This window comes from Anomaloglossus baeobatrachus, chromosome 9, assembly GCF_048569485.1.
Source record: "Anomaloglossus baeobatrachus isolate aAnoBae1 chromosome 9, aAnoBae1.hap1, whole genome shotgun sequence".
NCBI classification, from domain to species: domain Eukaryota; kingdom Metazoa; phylum Chordata; class Amphibia; order Anura; family Aromobatidae; genus Anomaloglossus; species Anomaloglossus baeobatrachus.
In genome coordinates this window covers 14,484,086-14,502,282 of record NC_134361.1, presented here as the reverse complement: position 1 = coordinate 14,502,282, position 18,197 = coordinate 14,484,086, and the positions used below count along the sequence as shown (strand labels likewise).

Below are 18,197 nucleotides of genomic sequence, written 5' to 3'. Positions count from 1 at the left end.
GCATTGTGGGTGTGGTCATCAGTATATGCTAATTAGTGATTATAGAACTGGTGGGTTGACCAATGCTTAGTGGGTGTGGTCACCAGTGTATGCTAATGAGTGACTATAGCACTGGTAGGCGTGGCCAATGCTTGGTGGGCGTGGTCATCAGTATATTGTAGATAATGGGCACAGGACTGGTGAGCGTGCAGCTAGTTATTTGCCTCTCACCTTCCTCTGCATCCAGTGTGAACAGCTTCTTCACCACCGGTTCCAGGTCGTCTCGTGCCGTCGTCTTGGAGGAGGCACACGTCAGATGGACGAGATCTGTAACCAGACATTTAGGACATGAAGCGATGCACACGACAAAGCGCAGATTACAGACGTTCACAATCTGGGCTCTGCTACACGGAAGCCGATCGTATCAACTCATTGTTACATGTATCAACTGATATTCTTAAAGGGACCATGCACTCCATTTAGTATTTTCTTAATCCAATCTGATAGAACCGTTCTTTCCTCATTGTTGTGGCTTACACCAGAGGTAAGTGACCCGGGGGCGGCATGCTGCGCCTTGTAGTTCCACAAAAGGAGTCAGAACATCAAAGGAAGCCAAAACAAAACAGAAAATTGATGAAAAGTTCCAGTTTTGGGTGTTGTTTTTCCCATTAATGCTTGATGTGTTTCCTCATTAGGTGAAGTAAGGCAACAATACTGAAAGGAACGGCGTAATTAATAGACGCGCCGGCCGACAAATACAAACATCATTTGGTTCTACAAAGCGACTGTCTGATGCCCATTGGCAATCAAAGGACACTTTAAGTCTCCAAAGACTTTGGTATACAACTTCCATAAACTTTTAATGAACCGGATTTTTTTTCCTTTATCACAGGAGATCAAAGTCTTAACGAGGTACAATCTCCTTTTCATGTTTAATAATAATTAGTCTCATCTGGTTTGGTGCCGTAATCCGATCATAGCTTTAAAACAGTGGGGCCTATGTAGTCTGCAACCCGACAATTATCTCGCCCACTGACACACGGAGCCGGGCCGCAGAGGACGGGAGCGCCGAGCGCCGCCAAACCCCGCCGAAGATGGGCACTGCTAGTTTAATGAAATCTGCTCTAATTATTGACAAAACTTTTTTTTTTTAGCTTTTGCCCAAAGATGGCAACAATGTAACAATGAGATGAAGAGGACAAAGCGGCCATTGCCGAGGCGCACAGGGGTGAAGGGGCTGGGGATGAAACGCGCTGCGTCTTTATACGTCCGCGTCCCACCATGGAGAATGTCTGCAGCAGCAAAATGAGACCGATTTGTGAATCCGCATCATCATCCACACGTCCAGAACCGGAACACCTGCCCGATTTTATCCCCCGAGCTTATAACCTTGCTCTGTGACAAGTGACCATAATTTATATCCATTCAGGAAAAGCTGGGTGACCCACACGGCCACCCAAAATGTGATCACCCAGCTTTCCTAGACTGCTGCGATTCATCCTCCTGTTCTCATCTCAATCTATAGGGGTCTGAGAAAGCTGGGTGACCAATCTGACAGCCCACCTACACTCAGGAACAGGCAATCTTCCTCCAATAACGCCATATTACTGCAAACCGGAGCAGATTTGCCGTTCAGGATCAGTAAAGCTGGGTCACAGCCCCTGAGAAAATCTTACTGGTGATTGCACTGCAAGTGCAAACCAATATGTCAATCACCCAGCTTTTCTGGGCACCTAATAAGGAAATATGCATTGCTGTGCAGTGATCAATGCTTTTATTTCTGTGCCGGGCAGCCACATTACTATTGATTCAGCTTTTCCAGGCTCCTGCACAGCAGATCCGACCAATGCACAGAGATGGGAGAACAAGTTGTACAAGTAATCAGATATACCATTCAGGCTTTAAGGAAAGCTGGGTGACTTTAGTGCTTCTCATCCAGCTTTCCCAGACTACTGAGAAGCAAATCTGACATTGATATATAATTTATATCACTGCAGATATGGGCCGATTTGCCAGTCAGATTCCGTAAAGCTGGATGACTCTCAAATATCCCCGTGCCAACCAATATGCCCCTCATTTCAGCTACAGTAAACCTTGTCACCCAGCTTTCCCAGACTCCTGAACAGCAAAATCTGCCTTGTTGTGCTCCGATCCACACTGTGTTTCCATTTCTGAGCCTGGCAGCCACATTACTACTGATTCAGCTTTTCCAGGCTCCTGAACAGCAGATCTGACCAATGCACAGAGATGAAAGAACAGGATGGATAAATGCACAAGTAATTGGATGTACCATTCAGGTGTTATGAAAAGCTGGGTGGCTTTAGTGCTTCTCATCCAGCTTTCCCAGACTCCTGAGAAGAAAATATGCCATGGATATATCAAATATCACTGCATATTTGGGCAGATTTACTATTCAGAATTCGTAAAGCTGGATGACTACATCTAATAACAACGTGCCAACCAATATGCCCCTCATTACAGTTACCATAAAAGGTGGTCATCCAGCTTTCCCAGACTCCTGAGAAGCAAATCTGCCATAGATATCATTTGTATCATTACATATTTGGGCAGATTAACTGTTCACAATCCATAAAGCTGGATGACTACATCTAATATCCCCGTGCCAACCAATATGCCCCTCATTATAGTAACCATAAAGGTGGTCACCCAGCTTTCCCAGACTCCTCACCAGCAATATCTGCCTTGTTGTGCTGCGATCCACCCCAGGCTGCCATGTTATATTCAGCTTTCCCAACCATCCCAATCTGACAGCAAAATGAGTAATTTTGCCTTTCAGGAGTCTGGGAAAGTTGGATACTCTCTTTGCTTCCAAACTTTCCTTTTAATTTTCTGGCTGGCGTTGCCCACCCCCGCCAGGGCAGATTTGTGGGTCTCTGTTAATCACACTACTTAGCAGATCAGGAACATGTCGTTAAGAAGGGAAACATTAAGGCAAAGACTAATTGATTTAAAATAGGTTTTATAGATTTTTGCTCCAGTCGGTTATAAAATCATCAAATCCACCGGCGTTTAATTTCAATATCGCCTTTATCGTGTCATTTCGGGTCTGACGGACTCATAAAACCTCATCAGCGCGGCTCCTGATTATGTTTGATTTACGCAGGTGGAGTGGCATTAGTTACCGCGCCGCCAGCATTTGTCTTCAGGTAATTCTCCGGGGAAGAAGAGCGATGAGCTTCATCTACGCCGCTCTGTCATTAGCGCCAGGAAGTTTTTTTATTTTATTTAGGGGGGGGACCCGAGCGAACGACTTTGGTTCCGGTCAGCTGGCGATGCCGATTATGCGGCTGTCATTCCTGCCGGGTGATCAAAGGCGAGAGATTTGTATATTTATCTCCCGCCATCGTGTGACGGCGCAGATCGCTCACTCCGATCTCATTTACTCTTAATGAAGTGAACACGCCACGCCCGGGGATTTATGGGGAGCGCGCTTCATCCCCGGTAAATATTTTGCAGGTCAATTTGTTATTGTTAATACTCCCATCGGGGTGCGGGAGAATGAGGAGAGCGACAGGAGGCGCCGACGAGGCACGACACCCGCCGGAGGAAAAACAACAAAAAACATAGGTCAATAGGACAGAAGTCCATCACCGTACAATGCCGCGGTATCTGCTGGTGCTATATACATGGCTGAGAACGGGAATTTATTTATATACCGTATTTTACGGATTATAAGACAACACATTTCCTCCCAAAAATTTAGGAGAAAAATGAAGGGGTGCGTCTTAAAACCCAAATGCAGCTTACAGGGGAGTGGTGAAGAGGGGACAAAAGAGGCAGGGGCAATGCCATGTAGTGTGCTGCGAATACTGCTCTGCGCCGGGGCGGTGGGCGCGGCTCTGCTCTGTGCCAGGGCTGCTCTGTGCAGTGGATGGTGATACTCTGTGCCGGGGTTGTGGGCGCGGCTCTGCTCTGTGCCAGGGCTGCTCTGTGCAGTGGATGGTGATACTCTGTGCCGGGGTTGTGGGCGCGGCTCTGCTCTGTGCCGGGGCGGCGGTGGGCGCGGCTCTGCTCTGTGCCGGGGCGGCGATGGGCGCGGCTCTGCTCTGTGCCGGGGCGGCGATGGGCGCGGCTCTGCTCTGTGCCGGGGCGGCGGTGGGCGCGGCTCTGCTCTGTGCCGGGGCGGCGGTGGGCGCGGCTCTGCTCTGTGCCGGGGCGGCGGTGGGCGCGGCTCTGCTCTGTGCCGGGGCGGCGGTGGGCGCGGCTCTGCTCTGTGCCGGGGCGGCGGTGGGCGCGGCTCTGCTCTGTGCCGGGGCGGCGGTGGGCGCGGCTCTGCTCTGTGCCGGGGCGGCGGTGGGCGCGGCTCTGCTCTGTGCCGGGGCGGCGGTGGGCGCGGCTCTGCTCTGTGCCGGGGCGGCGGTGGGCGCGGCTCTGCTCTGTGCCGGGGGGGCGGTGGGCGCGGCTCTGCTCTGTGCCGGGGGGGCGGTGGGCGCGGCTCTGCTCTGTGCCGGGGGGGCGGTGGGCGCGGCTCTGCTCTGTGCCGGGGGGGCGGTGGGCGCGGCTCTGCTCTGTGCCGGGGGGGCGGTGGGCGCGGCTCTGCTCTGTGCCGGGGGGGCGGTGGGCGCGGCTCTGCTCTGTGCCGGGGGGGCGGTGGGCGCGGCTCTGCTCTGTGCCGGGGGGGCGGTGGGCGCGGCTCTGCTCTGTGCCGGGGCGGTGGGCGCGGCTCTGCTCTGTGCCGGGGCGGTGGGCGCGGCTCTGCTCTGTGCCGGGGCGGTGGGCGCGGCTCTGCTCTGTGCCGGGGCGGTGGGCGCGGCTCTGCTCTGTGCCGGGGCGGTGGGCGCGGCTCTGCTCTGTGCCGGGGCGGTGGGCGCGGCTCTGCTCTGTGCCGGGGCGGTGGGCGCGGCTCTGCTCTGTGCCGGGGCGGTGGGCGCGGCTCTGCTCTGTGCCGGGGCGGTGGGCGCGGCTCTGCTCTGTGCCGGGGCGGTGGGCGCGGCTCTGCTCTGTGCCGGGGCGGTGGGCGCGGCTCTGCTCTGTGCCGGGGCTGCTCTGTGCAGTGGATGGTGATGCTCTGTGCCGGGGCTGTGGGCGCGGCTCTGCTCTGTGCCGGGGCGGCGATGGGCGCGGCTCTGCTCTGTGCCGGGGCGGCGATGGGCGCGGCTCTGCTCTGTGCCGGGGCGGCGATGGGCGCGGCTCTGCTCTGTGCCGGGGCGGCGATGGGCGCGGCTCTGCTCTGTGCCGGGGCGGCGATGGGCGCGGCTCTGCTCTGTGCCGGGGCGGTGGGCGCGGCTCTGCTCTGTGCCGGGGCGGTGGGCGCGGCTCTGCTCTGTGCCGGGGCGGTGGGCGCGGCTCTGCTCTGTGCCGGGGCGGTGGGCGCGGCTCTGCTCTGTGCCGGGGCTGCTCTGTGCAGTGGATGGTGATGCTCTGTGCCGGGGCGGCGATGGGCGCGGCTCTGCTCTGTGCCGGGGCGGCGGTGGGCGCGGCTCTGCTCTGTGCCGGGGCGGCGGTGGGCGCGGCTCTGCTCTGTGCCGGGGCGGCGGTGGGCGCGGCTCTGCTCTGTGCCGGGGCGGCGGTGGGCGCGGCTCTGCTCTGTGCCGGGGCGGCGGTGGGCGCGGCTCTGCTCTGTGCCGGGGCGGCGGTGGGCGCGGCTCTGCTCTGTGCCGGGGCGGCGGTGGGCGCGGCTCTGCTCTGTGCCGGGGCGGCGGTGGGCGCGGCTCTGCTCTGTGCCGGGGCGGCGGTGGGCGCGGCTCTGCTCTGTGCCGGGGCGGCGGTGGGCGCGGCTCTGCTCTGTGCCGGGGCGGCGGTGGGCGCGGCTCTGCTCTGTGCCGGGGCGGCGGTGGGCGCGGCTCTGCTCTGTGCCGGGGCGGCGGTGGGCGCGGCTCTGCTCTGTGCCGGGGCGGCGGTGGGCGCGGCTCTGCTCTGTGCCGGGGCGGCGGTGGGCGCGGCTCTGCTCTGTGCCGGGGCGGCGGTGGGCGCGGCTCTGCTCTGTGCCGGGGCGGCGGTGGGCGCGGCTCTGCTCTGTGCCGGGGCGGCGGTGGGCGCGGCTCTGCTCTGTGCCGGGGCGGCGGTGGGCGCGGCTCTGCTCTGTGCCGGGGCGGCGGTGGGCGCGGCTCTGCTCTGTGCCGGGGCGGCGGTGGGCGCGGCTCTGCTCTGTGCCGGGGCGGCGGTGGGCGCGGCTCTGCTCTGTGCCGGGGCGGCGGTGGGCGCGGCTCTGCTCTGTGCCGGGGCGGCGGTGGGCGCGGCTCTGCTCTGTGCCGGGGCGGCGGTGGGCGCGGCTCTGCTCTGTGCCGGGGCGGCGGTGGGCGCGGCTCTGCTCTGTGCCGGGGCGGCGGTGGGCGCGGCTCTGCTCTGTGCCGGGGCGGTGGGCGCGGCTCTGCTCTGTGCCGGGGCGGTGGGCGCGGCTCTGCTCTGTGCCGGGGCGGTGGGCGCGGCTCTGCTCTGTGCCGGGGCGGTGGGCGCGGCTCTGCTCTGTGCCGGGGCGGTGGGCGCGGCTCTGCTCTGTGCCGGGGCGGTGGGCGCGGCTCTGCTCTGTGCCGGGGCGGTGGGCGCGGCTCTGCTCTGTGCCGGGGCGGTGGGCGCGGCTCTGCTCTGTGCCGGGGCGGTGGGCGCGGCTCTGCTCTGTGCCGGGGCGGTGGGCGCGGCTCTGCTCTGTGCCGGGGCGGTGGGCGCGGCTCTGCTCTGTGCCGGGGCGGTGGGCGCGGCTCTGCTCTGTGCCGGGGCGGTGGGCGCGGCTCTGCTCTGTGCCGGGGCGGTGGGCGCGGCTCTGCTCTGTGCCGGGGCGGTGGGCGCGGCTCTGCTCTGTGCCGGGGCTGCTCTGTGCAGTGGATGGTGATGCTCTGTGCCGGGGCTGTGGGCGCGGCTCTGCTCTGTGCCGGGGCTGCGCGCTTGGTGCTGCTCTGCTCTGTGCCGGGGCTGTGGGTGCGGCTCTGCGCCGGGGCTGCTCTGTGCAGTGGATGGTGACGCTCTGTGCCGGGGCTGTGGGTGCGGCTCGGCTCTGCGCCGGGGCTGTGGGTGCGGCTCGGCTCTGCGCCGGGGCTGTGGGTGCGGCTCGGTTCCTGCAGGCAGTGAGGCACTGGCCATTCTGAAGAGGTTAGCAGTGAGGATTTCAAATAATTGCACCCAGAGTCGGCACGTGTGCAGATGGCTCTCTCGGCTCAAGTGCTCATCTGCGCACAAGCTGACTCTGGCCGCCATTTCTTTGAAGCCCGCACCACTGACATCTTCAGAATGGCCCATGTCGCACAGAGCAGCGCCGCACAGTGCAAATCCGCATCCACAACCCTGGCACAGAGCAGCGCCGCACAGTGCAAATCCGCATCCACAACCCTGGCACAGAGCAGCGCCGCACAGTGCAAATCCGCATCCACAACCCTGGCACAGAGCAGCGCCGCACAGTGCAAATCCGCATCCACAACCCTGGCACAGAGCAGCGCCGCACAGTGCAAATCCGCATCCACAACCCTGGCACAGAGCAGCCCCGCATTGAGCATCTGGGACCCCCTCTGCACCACCTGCAGCCTCGCTGTACTCCAGCACTGCCCTGCCTCCTGTGACCCCCGCGCCACCACCTCTGTCGCCCCCCCTCCCAGGTAAGACCCCACCGGATTATAAAATAGACTCCATTTTTTTCCCCTCTAAATTTGGGGTGTGTCTTATAAAAAGGAGAAGATAAAGTATACACTAGTAACAAGATTTCTAAATTTGATGCAACTGTGTCGAAAATCCAAGACATCAAATCTGCACTAAAATGTATTTATCATATAGTACAGACGTTACTTTGTGGCTCTGCCCCCTTGTGAAACACCACCCCTTTGTATGATCAAAAAGCAAAAAACAATGGGGCCAAAAATGTTAATTTTTTGTATGGAGTAAACCCATACATTGTGCAATGGGTGACATTACTGAGAATGTTCGGCTCCTGATACATTCCGTGCCTCTAGAGGACGTTTGTTACAATGTATCCAGCTCACAGAGGATTGAGCACTTTCTGATGGAAGTGACGGTTTCTCGGCGGCGATGCGATCTGAGTAATAAGGAATCTCCATATCGTCAGTCACCGCCACTGCCGCCGCATCTATAAATGGAGGCAGCGCGGACGCAGGGGTAAGGAGGACGGGGATCGCAGAGTTTCTCGTCAGTTTCAGGCTTTTATGTAGTGATTGGGAAAGGATCTGAGACACAAATGGCCGTGCGGTCACTACCGCTACCGACCGGAGCAAGGAAGAGGAAGACGACGGTAAGAATCACTGCCCCATATATGAGCCGAGGGCGAAGGAAACACCCGGGACCATATAGCACCGTGTGATCAGAAAGGCTGCCCAGCCGGGAGGTCACAAATATACAAAGACGTCCGTATATGATGGGACAGGCACAGAATGAAATCCTGCAGGATCCACAGCAGCACAGAGCACTTCAGGAGTGAGATCAACATTGCTACTTACAAGTGTTTTTCATGCACGTGTTGGTGGAGGAGCAGAGCTCGGTCAGGTGCACGCCGGTCAGCAGCTCGTCATCCGGGGGGACCGTCAGTACCGAAATCTAAAGAAAAACAAAAATGGCCCAAAGTCATCAAGTAAAGTGCATAGTACACGACTGATGGATACAGATACATGTGAGGTGGATACAGAGATACATGCAGAGTGAGGCAGAGACGTCATTGTGCTGCTCGCTCTTGTAGTCCGTCGGCTGCAGCAGCCTGTAATCTGCAGGACGGAGCGTGGGGCCGTGGCTCTACCACAGAATCCACTCTATCGACCTCAATTTGACACCTATGCAACGAAACGTGCCAAATTTTGAAGTCCAGGGACCCGGCCATGAGTTTGAGGCAGATGCATGTGCCCGGATGTTTAGCGCCAGTGATAACACAGCATTTATGTCAAGTACAACCGCCCCAATAGAGGATAAGACCGCCAGATCATACACAGATGACGGCGCCGCTCGTATCGCGTTGAGCCGGTTCTGCGGATCGCCTGGTTCGGTGCCAGCAGAGCAGATTTCTCGTCTGACGGGTTCAGCTCCTGTTTTCCTGACACTGATTATAATGACAGATACAATCTTTATAATTTGCGGTAGACGGCGGCGGTTTACTTTCCGTGGGCGCTGACAGCTTCATTATATTATTCTCCGTTATTTGCTAATATTTACAGCAAATCTGGAGCCAATTAAATCCCAGACGTCGTCAATGCTCAAGACGAGAGCGTGGAACATCTGGCGTCTCCACCGGAAAACGGAAGGAGGAGCCGCGCAGCGTTTATGTATCACTGATAATGATATACGGCGGGGTGAGAGGTCGCCGGTCAGTAACCCTCCCACGTATAGAGAGGACACCACCTACCTCCTGGTCTGTATCAGAGATCAACACGGATCGGTCGGTGATCAGAATCGCTCGGGAAATCTGTCTGGAGACACGAGAATGATCTGTACGTTATTATTACCACTTACTTACATAGTATCGCCAATCCCATCATCCCCGCCCTCTGGAGCTGCCAATCTATCCCTGCCACCGTCCCCGCCCTCTGGAGCTGCCAATCTATCCCTGCCACTGTCCCCGGTCTCAGGAGCTGCCAATCTATCCCTGCCACCGTCCCCGCCCTCTGGAGCTGCCAATCTATCCCTGCCACCGTCCCCGGTCTCAGGAGCTGCCAATCTATCCCTGCCACCGTCCCCGGCCTCAGGAGCTGCCAATCTATCACTGCCACTGTCCCCGGCCTCAGGAGCTGCCAATCTATCCCTGCCACCGTCCCCGGTCTCAGGAGCTGCCAATCTATCCCTGCCACCGTCCCCGGCCTCAGGAGCTGCCAATCTATCGCTGCCACTGTCCCCGGCCTCAGGAGCTGCCAATCTATCGCTGCCACCGTCCCCGCCCTCTAGAGCTGCCAATCTATCCCTGCCACTGTCCCCGCCCTCTGGAGCTGCCAATCTATCCCTGCCACCGTCCCCGGTCTCAGGAGCTGCCAATCTATCCCTGCCACCGTCCCCGGTCTCAGGAGCTGCCAACCTATCCCTGCCACCGTCCCCGGCCTCAGGAGCTGCCAATCTATCACTGCCACTGTCCCCGGCCTCAGGAGCTGCCAATCTATCCCTGCCACCGTCCCCGGTCTCAGGAGCTGCCAATCTATCCCTGCCACCGTCCCCGGCCTCAGGAGCTGCCAATCTATCGCTGCCACTGTCCCCGCCCTCTGGAGCTGCCAATCTATCCCTGCCACTGTCCCCGCCCTCTGGAGCTGCTAATCTATCCCTGCCACCGTCCCCGGTCTCAGGAGCTGCCAATCTATCGCTGCCACCGTCCCCGCCCTCTGGAGCTGCCAATCTATCCCTGCCACCGTCCCCGCCCTCTGGAGCTGCCAATCTATCCCTGCCACCGTCCCCGGTCTCAGGAGCTGCCAATCTATCGCTGCCACCGTCCCCGCCCTCTGGAGCTGCCAATCTATCCCTGCCACCGTCCCCGCCCTCTGGAGCTGCCAATCTATCCCTGCCACCGTCCCCGGTCTCAGGAGCTGCCAATCTATCCCTGCCACCGTCCCCGGCCTCAGGAGCTGCCAATCTATCGCTGCCACTGTCCCCGCCCTCTGGAGCTGCCAATCTATCCCTGCCACCGTCCCCGCCCTCTGGAGCTGCCAATCTATCCCTGCCACCGTCCCCGCCCTCTGGAGCTGCCAATCTATCCCTGCCACCGTCCCCGGTCTCAGGAGCTGCCAATCTATCCCTGCCACCGTCCCCGGCCTCAGGAGCTGCCAATCTATCGCTGCCACTGTCCCCGGCCTCAGGAGCTGCCAATCTATCGCTGCCACCGTCCCCGCCCTCTAGAGCTGCCAATCTATCGCTGCCACTGTCCCCGGTCTCAGGAGCTGCCAATCTATCGCTGCCACTGTCCCCGCCCTCTGGAGCTGCCAATCTATCGCTGCCACCGTCCCCGCCCTCTGGAGCTGCCAATCTATCGCTGCCACTGTCCCCGCCCTCTGGAGCTGCAAATCTATAGCTGCCACTGTCCCTGGCCTCAGGAGCTGCCAATCTATAGCTGCCACTGTCCCCGGCCTCAGGAGCTGCCAATCTATCACTGCCACCGTCCCCGCCCTCTGGAGCTGCCAATCACTGCCACTGTCCCCGCCCTCTGGAGCTGCCAATCACTGCCACTGTCCCCGCCCTCTGGAGCTGCCAATCACTGCCACTGTCCCCGCCCTCTGGAGCTGCCAATCTATCCCTGCCACCGTCCCCGCCCTCTGGAGCTGCCAATCTATTGCTGCCACTGTCCCCGCCCTCTGGAGCTGCCAATCTATCGCTGCCACTGTCCCCGCCCTCTGGAGCTGCAAATCTATAGCTGCCACTGTCCCCGCCCTCTGGAGCTGCAAATCTATAGCTGCCACTGTCACCGCCCTCTGGAGCTGCAAATCTATAGCTGCCACTGTCCCCGCCCTCTGGAGCTGCCAATCTATCGCTGCCACTGTCCCGGTCCTCAGGAGCTGCCAATCTATCGCTGCCACTGTCCCCGCCCTCTGGAGCTGCAAATCTATAGCTGCCACTGTCCCCGCCCTCTGGAGCTGCAAATCTATAGCTGCCACTGTCACCGCCCTCTGGAGCTGCAAATCTATAGCTGCCACTGTCACCGCCCTCTGGAGCTGCCAATCTATCGCGGCCACCATCCCAGTCCTCCGGAGCTGCCAATCTATCGCTGCCACTGTCCTTAGGAGCTGCCAATTCACAATTGCACATTCTTACCCTGGAGACACGTCACCTCACTCACCTGAGGGTGCAGAATACCCCTTTAATCTCAATTATTTAACCCCTCGTTCCCGTATATCACATGTAACAAGTCCTTGCTGGGCCCGTACCTGTAGCAGAGCTGAGCGCAGACGTTCTCTGGCAGGTAACCGTCCTCGATAACCACATACCGGCAGCGGATCCGCTTACCTCTGCTGTCCACAACCGCTTTACACCTACAGTCACAAGAAAGGGAAACAGTCACAAATACGGACCATACATGTATTAAAGGTGCACCAAAGACCCAGAGGCAGCAAGACCAAACCGCCCCTTTAATTAACGGATACAAGTTGTGCCTTTTAAAGATCCAGTAATGGCAGACGGTCTCGATCCCACCCATCACGGTGATGCCCTCGCCTCCTAACACTGTAGCAGCACCGTGGTGGTCTCAGGGTCTCCTATCAGTCACTGCAGCAGCCAGGTCACACGGGGCGGGGGGGGGGGGGGGGGGTCGCAGTTCTCCTAAACGACTGTCACTTTGCTAAAATATGTTAAGAGCCCGGCCTCCATCATTCATAAAATACCACCAGTAAGGAAAGATCACAAAATATTAGATCATTAGATACAAATAGATATAAAATATACAAATAGATTGATAGATAGATAGATAGATAGGTAGAGGGATAGATAGATAGATAGATAGATAGATAGAGGGATAGATAGATAGAGGGATAGAGGGATAGATAGATAGAGGGATAGAGGGATAGATAGATAGAGGGATAGAGGGATAGATAGATAGATAGAGGGATAGATATATAGATAGAGGGATAGATAGAGGGATAGATAGAGGGATAGATAGATAGATAGAGGGATAGATAGAGGGATAGATAGAGGGATAGATAGAGGGATAGATAGAGGGATAGATAGAGGGATAGATAGAGGGATAGATAGAGGGATAGATAGAGGGATAGATAGATAGATAGATAGAGGGATAGATAGATAGATAGATAGATAGATAGAGGGATAGATATATAGATAGATAGAGGGATAGATAGATAGAGGGATAGATAGATAGATAGAGGGATAGATAGATAGAGGGATAGATAGATAGATAGTTAGCGGGATAGATATATAGATAGATAGATAGATATATAGATAGATAGAGGGATAGATAGAGGGATAGATAGATAGATAGAGGGATAGATAGATAGATAGATAGATAGAGGGATAGATAGATAGATAGATAGATAGATAGATAGAGGGATAGATATATAGATAGATAGATAGATAGATAGATAGATAGAGGGATAGATAGAGGGATAGATAGAGGGATAGATAGAGGGATAGATAGAGGGATAGATAGAGGGATAGATAGAGGGATAGATAGATAGATAGATAGAGGGATAGATAGATAGAGGGATAGATAGATAGATAGTTAGCGGGATAGATATATAGATAGATAGATAGATATATAGATAGATAGAGGGATAGATAGAGGGATAGATAGAGGGATAGAGGGATAGAGGGATAGATATATAGATAGATAGATAGATAGATAGATAGATAGAGGGATAGATAGAGGGATAGATAGAGGGATAGATAGATAGATGGATAGATAGAGGGATAGATATATAGATAGATAGATAGATAGATATATAGATAGATAGAGGGATAGATAGATAGAGGGATAGATAGAGGGATAGATAGATAGAGGGATAGATAGAGGGATAGATAGATAGAGGGATAGATAGAGGGATAGATAATAGATAGATAGAGGGATAGATAGATAGAGGGATAAATAGATAGATGACGGATAGCTGTCAGACAGGTAGGCTTCATTCCTCGCACTCGCTGTCCGCCATCGCTCGGTGACCCGCCCGCCCGCGGTGACATCTGGTGTTGGGCCCATGAATCACGCTCGGCCTCCGTTGACCTTCCCTCAATGTGTCTGGTGAGGAGAGTGGCGAGCGCCATCCATCTCCCGCACCGCCATGAGTTATAAAGGTTCTTTATGGACCTCATTATCCAAACTAATGGACTAAGGGCCGCATCCTTGAGACGGACCCGCTCGCCACTGACAAAGCCCTCGCTGCAATATTTCAGCACAAATATGTAAATTTCCACCTTATTTTCCATCTTTCTTTTTATTAAAGAAATATAAATTTATTGGATTTTTTGCGTCCGTTTGAGGGACACGTTTTCGAGGAGGGGAAAGTTGTGTCTGAAGTTGCTGCGGCCCCAAACAAATTATATAAGAATTGATTGCAGCGATAGATTTTATGATGGAAGTCGCCTCCTAAGTTACAGAGAAATATTGCTGAAGTTTCCTTCAGTCACCTCCTAAGTGATCTTACACGGGGACCCCGTCCTGCGAGACGCCGGCTCCGCACTTTCCTCCACCCGAGAGTTTATTTCTTATACCCATTACTATACTTTTAGGTGAAAGCAGAAATGGAAAGTTCCACAACTTTCTAACACAGCGCGGGCGTTTCTTCCGTCACTTTGTATTGTGTTGTGGTTTCATTCCGGATCTCAGCGGCGCATTCTTCACTAATATTTTGTAGAAAATATAAAATCGCTTTTATTTTACACCTTTTTAGGAAAACCAAATAATTGCGTGATCCTTAATTTCATATTTGGAAAAAAATCTAATGTACAAAATATTATAGTGTGAGACTGGAGAAGAAAATGAAATCCACAAATTTATAAAAACCACGCACACAATCGTGAGAGGTGGATACAATGTATCAGTGCAGACAATCCTGAGCGGTGGATACAATGTATCAGTGCAGACACTGCTGAGAGGTGGATACAATGTATCAGTGCAGACAATGCTGAGAGGTGGATACAATGTATCAGTGCAGACAATGCTGAGCGGTGGATACAATGTATCAGTGCAGACAATGCTGAGAGGTGGATACAATGTATCAGTGCAGACAATGCTGAGAGGTGGATACAATGTATCAGTGCAGACAATGCTGAGAGGTGGATACAATGTATCAGTGCAGACACTGCTGAGAGGTGGATACAATGTATCAGTGCAGGCACTGCTGAGAGGTGGATACAATGTATCAGTGCAGACAATGCTGAGAGGTGGATACAATGTATCAGTGCAGACAATGCTGAGAGATGGATACAATGTATCAGTGCAGACAATGCTGAGCGGTGGATACAATGTATCAGTGCAGACAATGTTGAGAGGTGGATACAATGTATCAGTGCAGACAATGCTGAGAGGTGGATACAATGTATCAGTGCAGACACTGCTGAGAGGTGGATACAATGTATCAGTGCAGACACTGCTGAGAGGTGGATACAATGTATCAGTGCAGACACTGCTGAGAGGTGGATACAATGTATCAGTGCAGACAATGCTGAGAGGTGGATACAATGTATCAGTGCAGACACTGCTGAGAGGTGGATACAATGTATCAGTGCAGACAATGCTGAGAGGTGGGTACAATGTATCAGTGCAGACACTGCTGAGAGGTGGATACAATGTATCAGTGCAGACACTGCTGAGAGGTGGATACAATGTATCAGTGCAGACACTGCTGAGAGGTGGATACAATGTATCAGTGCAGACAATGCTGAGAGGTGGATACAATGTATCAGTGCAGACAATGCTGAGAGGTGGATACAATGTATCAGTGCAGACAATGCTGAGAGGTGGATACAATGTATCAGAGCAGACAGTGCTGAGAGGTGGATACAATGTATCAGTGCAGACAATGCTGAGAGGTGGATACAATGTATCAGTGCAGACAATGCTGAGAGGTGGATACAATGTATCAGTGCAGACACTGCTGAGAGGTGGATACAATGTATCAGTGCAGACAATGCTGAGAGGTGGATACAATGTATCAGTGCAGACAATGCTGAGAGGTGGATACAATGTATCAGTGCAGACAATGCTGAGACGTGGATACAATGTATCAGTGCAGACACTGCTGAGAGGTGGATACAATGTATCAGCGCAGACACTGCTGAGAGGTGGATACAATGTATCAGTGCAGACAATGCTGAGAGGTGGATACAATGTATCAGTGCAGACACTGCTGAGAGGTGGATACAATGTATCAGTGCAGACAATGCTGAGAGGTGGATACAATGTATCAGTGCAGACACTGCTGAGAGGTGGATACAATGTATCAGTGCAGACAATGCTGAGAGGTGGATACAATGTATCAGTGCAGACAATGCTGAGAGGTGGATACAATGTATCAGTGCAGACAATGCTGAGAGGTGGATACAATGTATCAGTGCAGACAATGCTGAGAGGTGGATACAATGTATCAGTGCAGACAATGCTGAGAGGTGGATACAATGTATCAGTGCAGACAATGCTGAGAGGTGGATACAATGCATCAGTGCAGACACTGCTGAGAGGTGGATACAATGTATCAGTGCAGACACTGCTGAGAGGTGGATACAATGTATCATGGGACATCATTTGCTGACTGGTTCCCACATTCACCCCGAGGCAGGATGAAGCGGTTCTCACCCCCTGTAGGTGACTAGGACCACGAGACCCTCGGAGCGGATTCTTACAGAAGAACCTATGGGAATCTGGTGAACCTGCTGAGGCTGGAGTAGACCGGAGACCCCATATACATAGAGTGGCCAAATTATTTTTAAAAACTTTTTTTATTGTTCAAATTGGTTTTACTTTTCAGATGACATTTCAAGATCACTGCCTCCAGGTCGTACGGCTGAACGATATGAAAAAGGGGCAAATACGGAAATTCATGGGTTTTCTGATTTTTTTAAATATTGATGACCTGACCCAAAGTCCATGAATGAATTGCGAGTTGTGTCTTCACTTTTCTGCGTGCAGTACCAATCGTGGCCAGGACACATTATACGGCGCTGTGCTGCTTCCAGTGCGACCCCTTCAATCAGCTGATGAATGGGGGTCCCCAAAAACGATCAACTGATCTAATAAAAATATCCCAGAAAACCCCTTTCATCAGTTGCTGTTTATTGGGAATCATTAAATAAGGAAAAATAAAAAGATAATTGACTTTTCGTCATTTATTTTACTGTTCTGTCTTTCAGATTCCACCTTACAATAAGCGGTCCCAGAGATGATTAATCCTTTAAAAATTGCAGAATCGGATGCATTGCACAACCAGATACCGCCGCAGACAAGAAAGGCGCGGTTCCTTATTCCGAATCCCGCACAATGCCTGGATATATACTGAGCGCTGGTAACCGGCTCGCCTCGCCCGCTCTATAGGTAATATTTGCAGATATATGGATACTTTTATTTCCTGTCTATGTTTCCATGTATGTGGTAAATAACACAGCGATGCATCCATGGTGGTAATGATCCGTGCGGCGTCTTATTAGAATGTCTCCTGAGCAGAAGGAACACAAATAATCCTCGTATTATACATTCCTGGCTCCGCTTTACATAATGCATTTACCTCTGATGTAAAGCGCAGGTTCCCTTTAAATGGCGACTCTCCGCGTGGCGGTGTAATGTACAGACGCACTGAATGTATGTGACGACCTCTGGCAGCGCAGACGCTTCTGTTCTGTATTAAGGAGGGTTTTGGTAACCCGCTCACACAGGTGACAGCGGCGCGGTGCGGAGACATTAACCTTCCGTTATTACGGTGAGATGTAACTCAATCACACGTCACCGTGATGGATCTCACTCACCGCGCTCATCCTCAAGAAGGGAAATGGAAATCCGGCGTCTTGTATCCAGAGCCCGAGAGAAGACAAAACACCTGAAGAAACCTAGAAGACACTAGAGAGCCGGAGCGAGCGGGATTAACCCTGTGCTGCCCGGAGCACAAAGAATGAGAGAATCTGAGGGGGCGGGGGGGATGAGAAATGAAATTAAAAACAGGAGTGTGATGCAATATAATGCGTGTAATGGAGGCGGGACATTATATAGATATCATGGGGTATTACATTATATGATCATAACTAAAAGGCATAGGAAAGCCATGGCTGGACTGTCCATCTGGCAACTGTTGTAATAATAGTTGCAGAGAGGAGAGCCATTGGCTCCGTGCTCCACCGCTTACTCCGGAGGACACCGGCTCCTTCAGGCCTGTGGAGAATGAGGCAATGCAGAAGACATCACAATCACTTAATTGCACGGCTTGCGCCAAGCAGGAGCCTCCTTTATTACAGTGAGGTACTAATACCAGAAAACTGCGGTGTGCATGTGATGTACTGCATGATAAGGCTATGTAGAGAGTGCTAAAAGGTGTGATATATTGCAGGATGGTGCTGTATAAAGGGGTTAAAAAAGGTGTGATATATTGCAGGATGGTGCTGTATAAAGGGGTTAAAAAAAGGTGTGATATATTGCAGGATGGTGCTGTATAAAGGGGTTAAAATAAAAGGTGTGATATATTGCAGAATGGTGCTGTATAAAGGGGCTAAAAAAGGTGTGATATTACAGGATGGTGCTGTATAAAGGGGCTAAAAAAGGTGTGATATATTGCAGGATGGTGCTGTATAAAGGGGTTAAAAAAAGGTGTGATATATTGCAGAATGGTGCTGTATAAAGGGGCTAAAAAAGGTGTGATATATTGCAGGAT

General features: G+C 53.7%; 1 protein-coding gene across 1 annotated transcript in view; it reads right to left on the bottom strand.

Annotated features, from left to right (window-relative positions):
* Nucleotides 1-18,197, bottom strand: part of CHM (CHM Rab escort protein) — a 99,670-nt gene that overhangs the window by 9,120 nt on the left and 72,353 nt on the right. The window contains exons 10-13 of the mRNA XM_075323070.1: nucleotides 11,766-11,870; nucleotides 9,272-9,335; nucleotides 8,379-8,475; nucleotides 211-306 (exon numbers count right to left, since the gene is read on the bottom strand). Of these exons, the coding sequence (XP_075179185.1) occupies nucleotides 211-306; nucleotides 8,379-8,475; nucleotides 9,272-9,335; nucleotides 11,766-11,870 (362 nt within the window). The remainder of the gene's footprint in view (nucleotides 1-210; nucleotides 307-8,378; nucleotides 8,476-9,271; nucleotides 9,336-11,765; nucleotides 11,871-18,197) is intronic.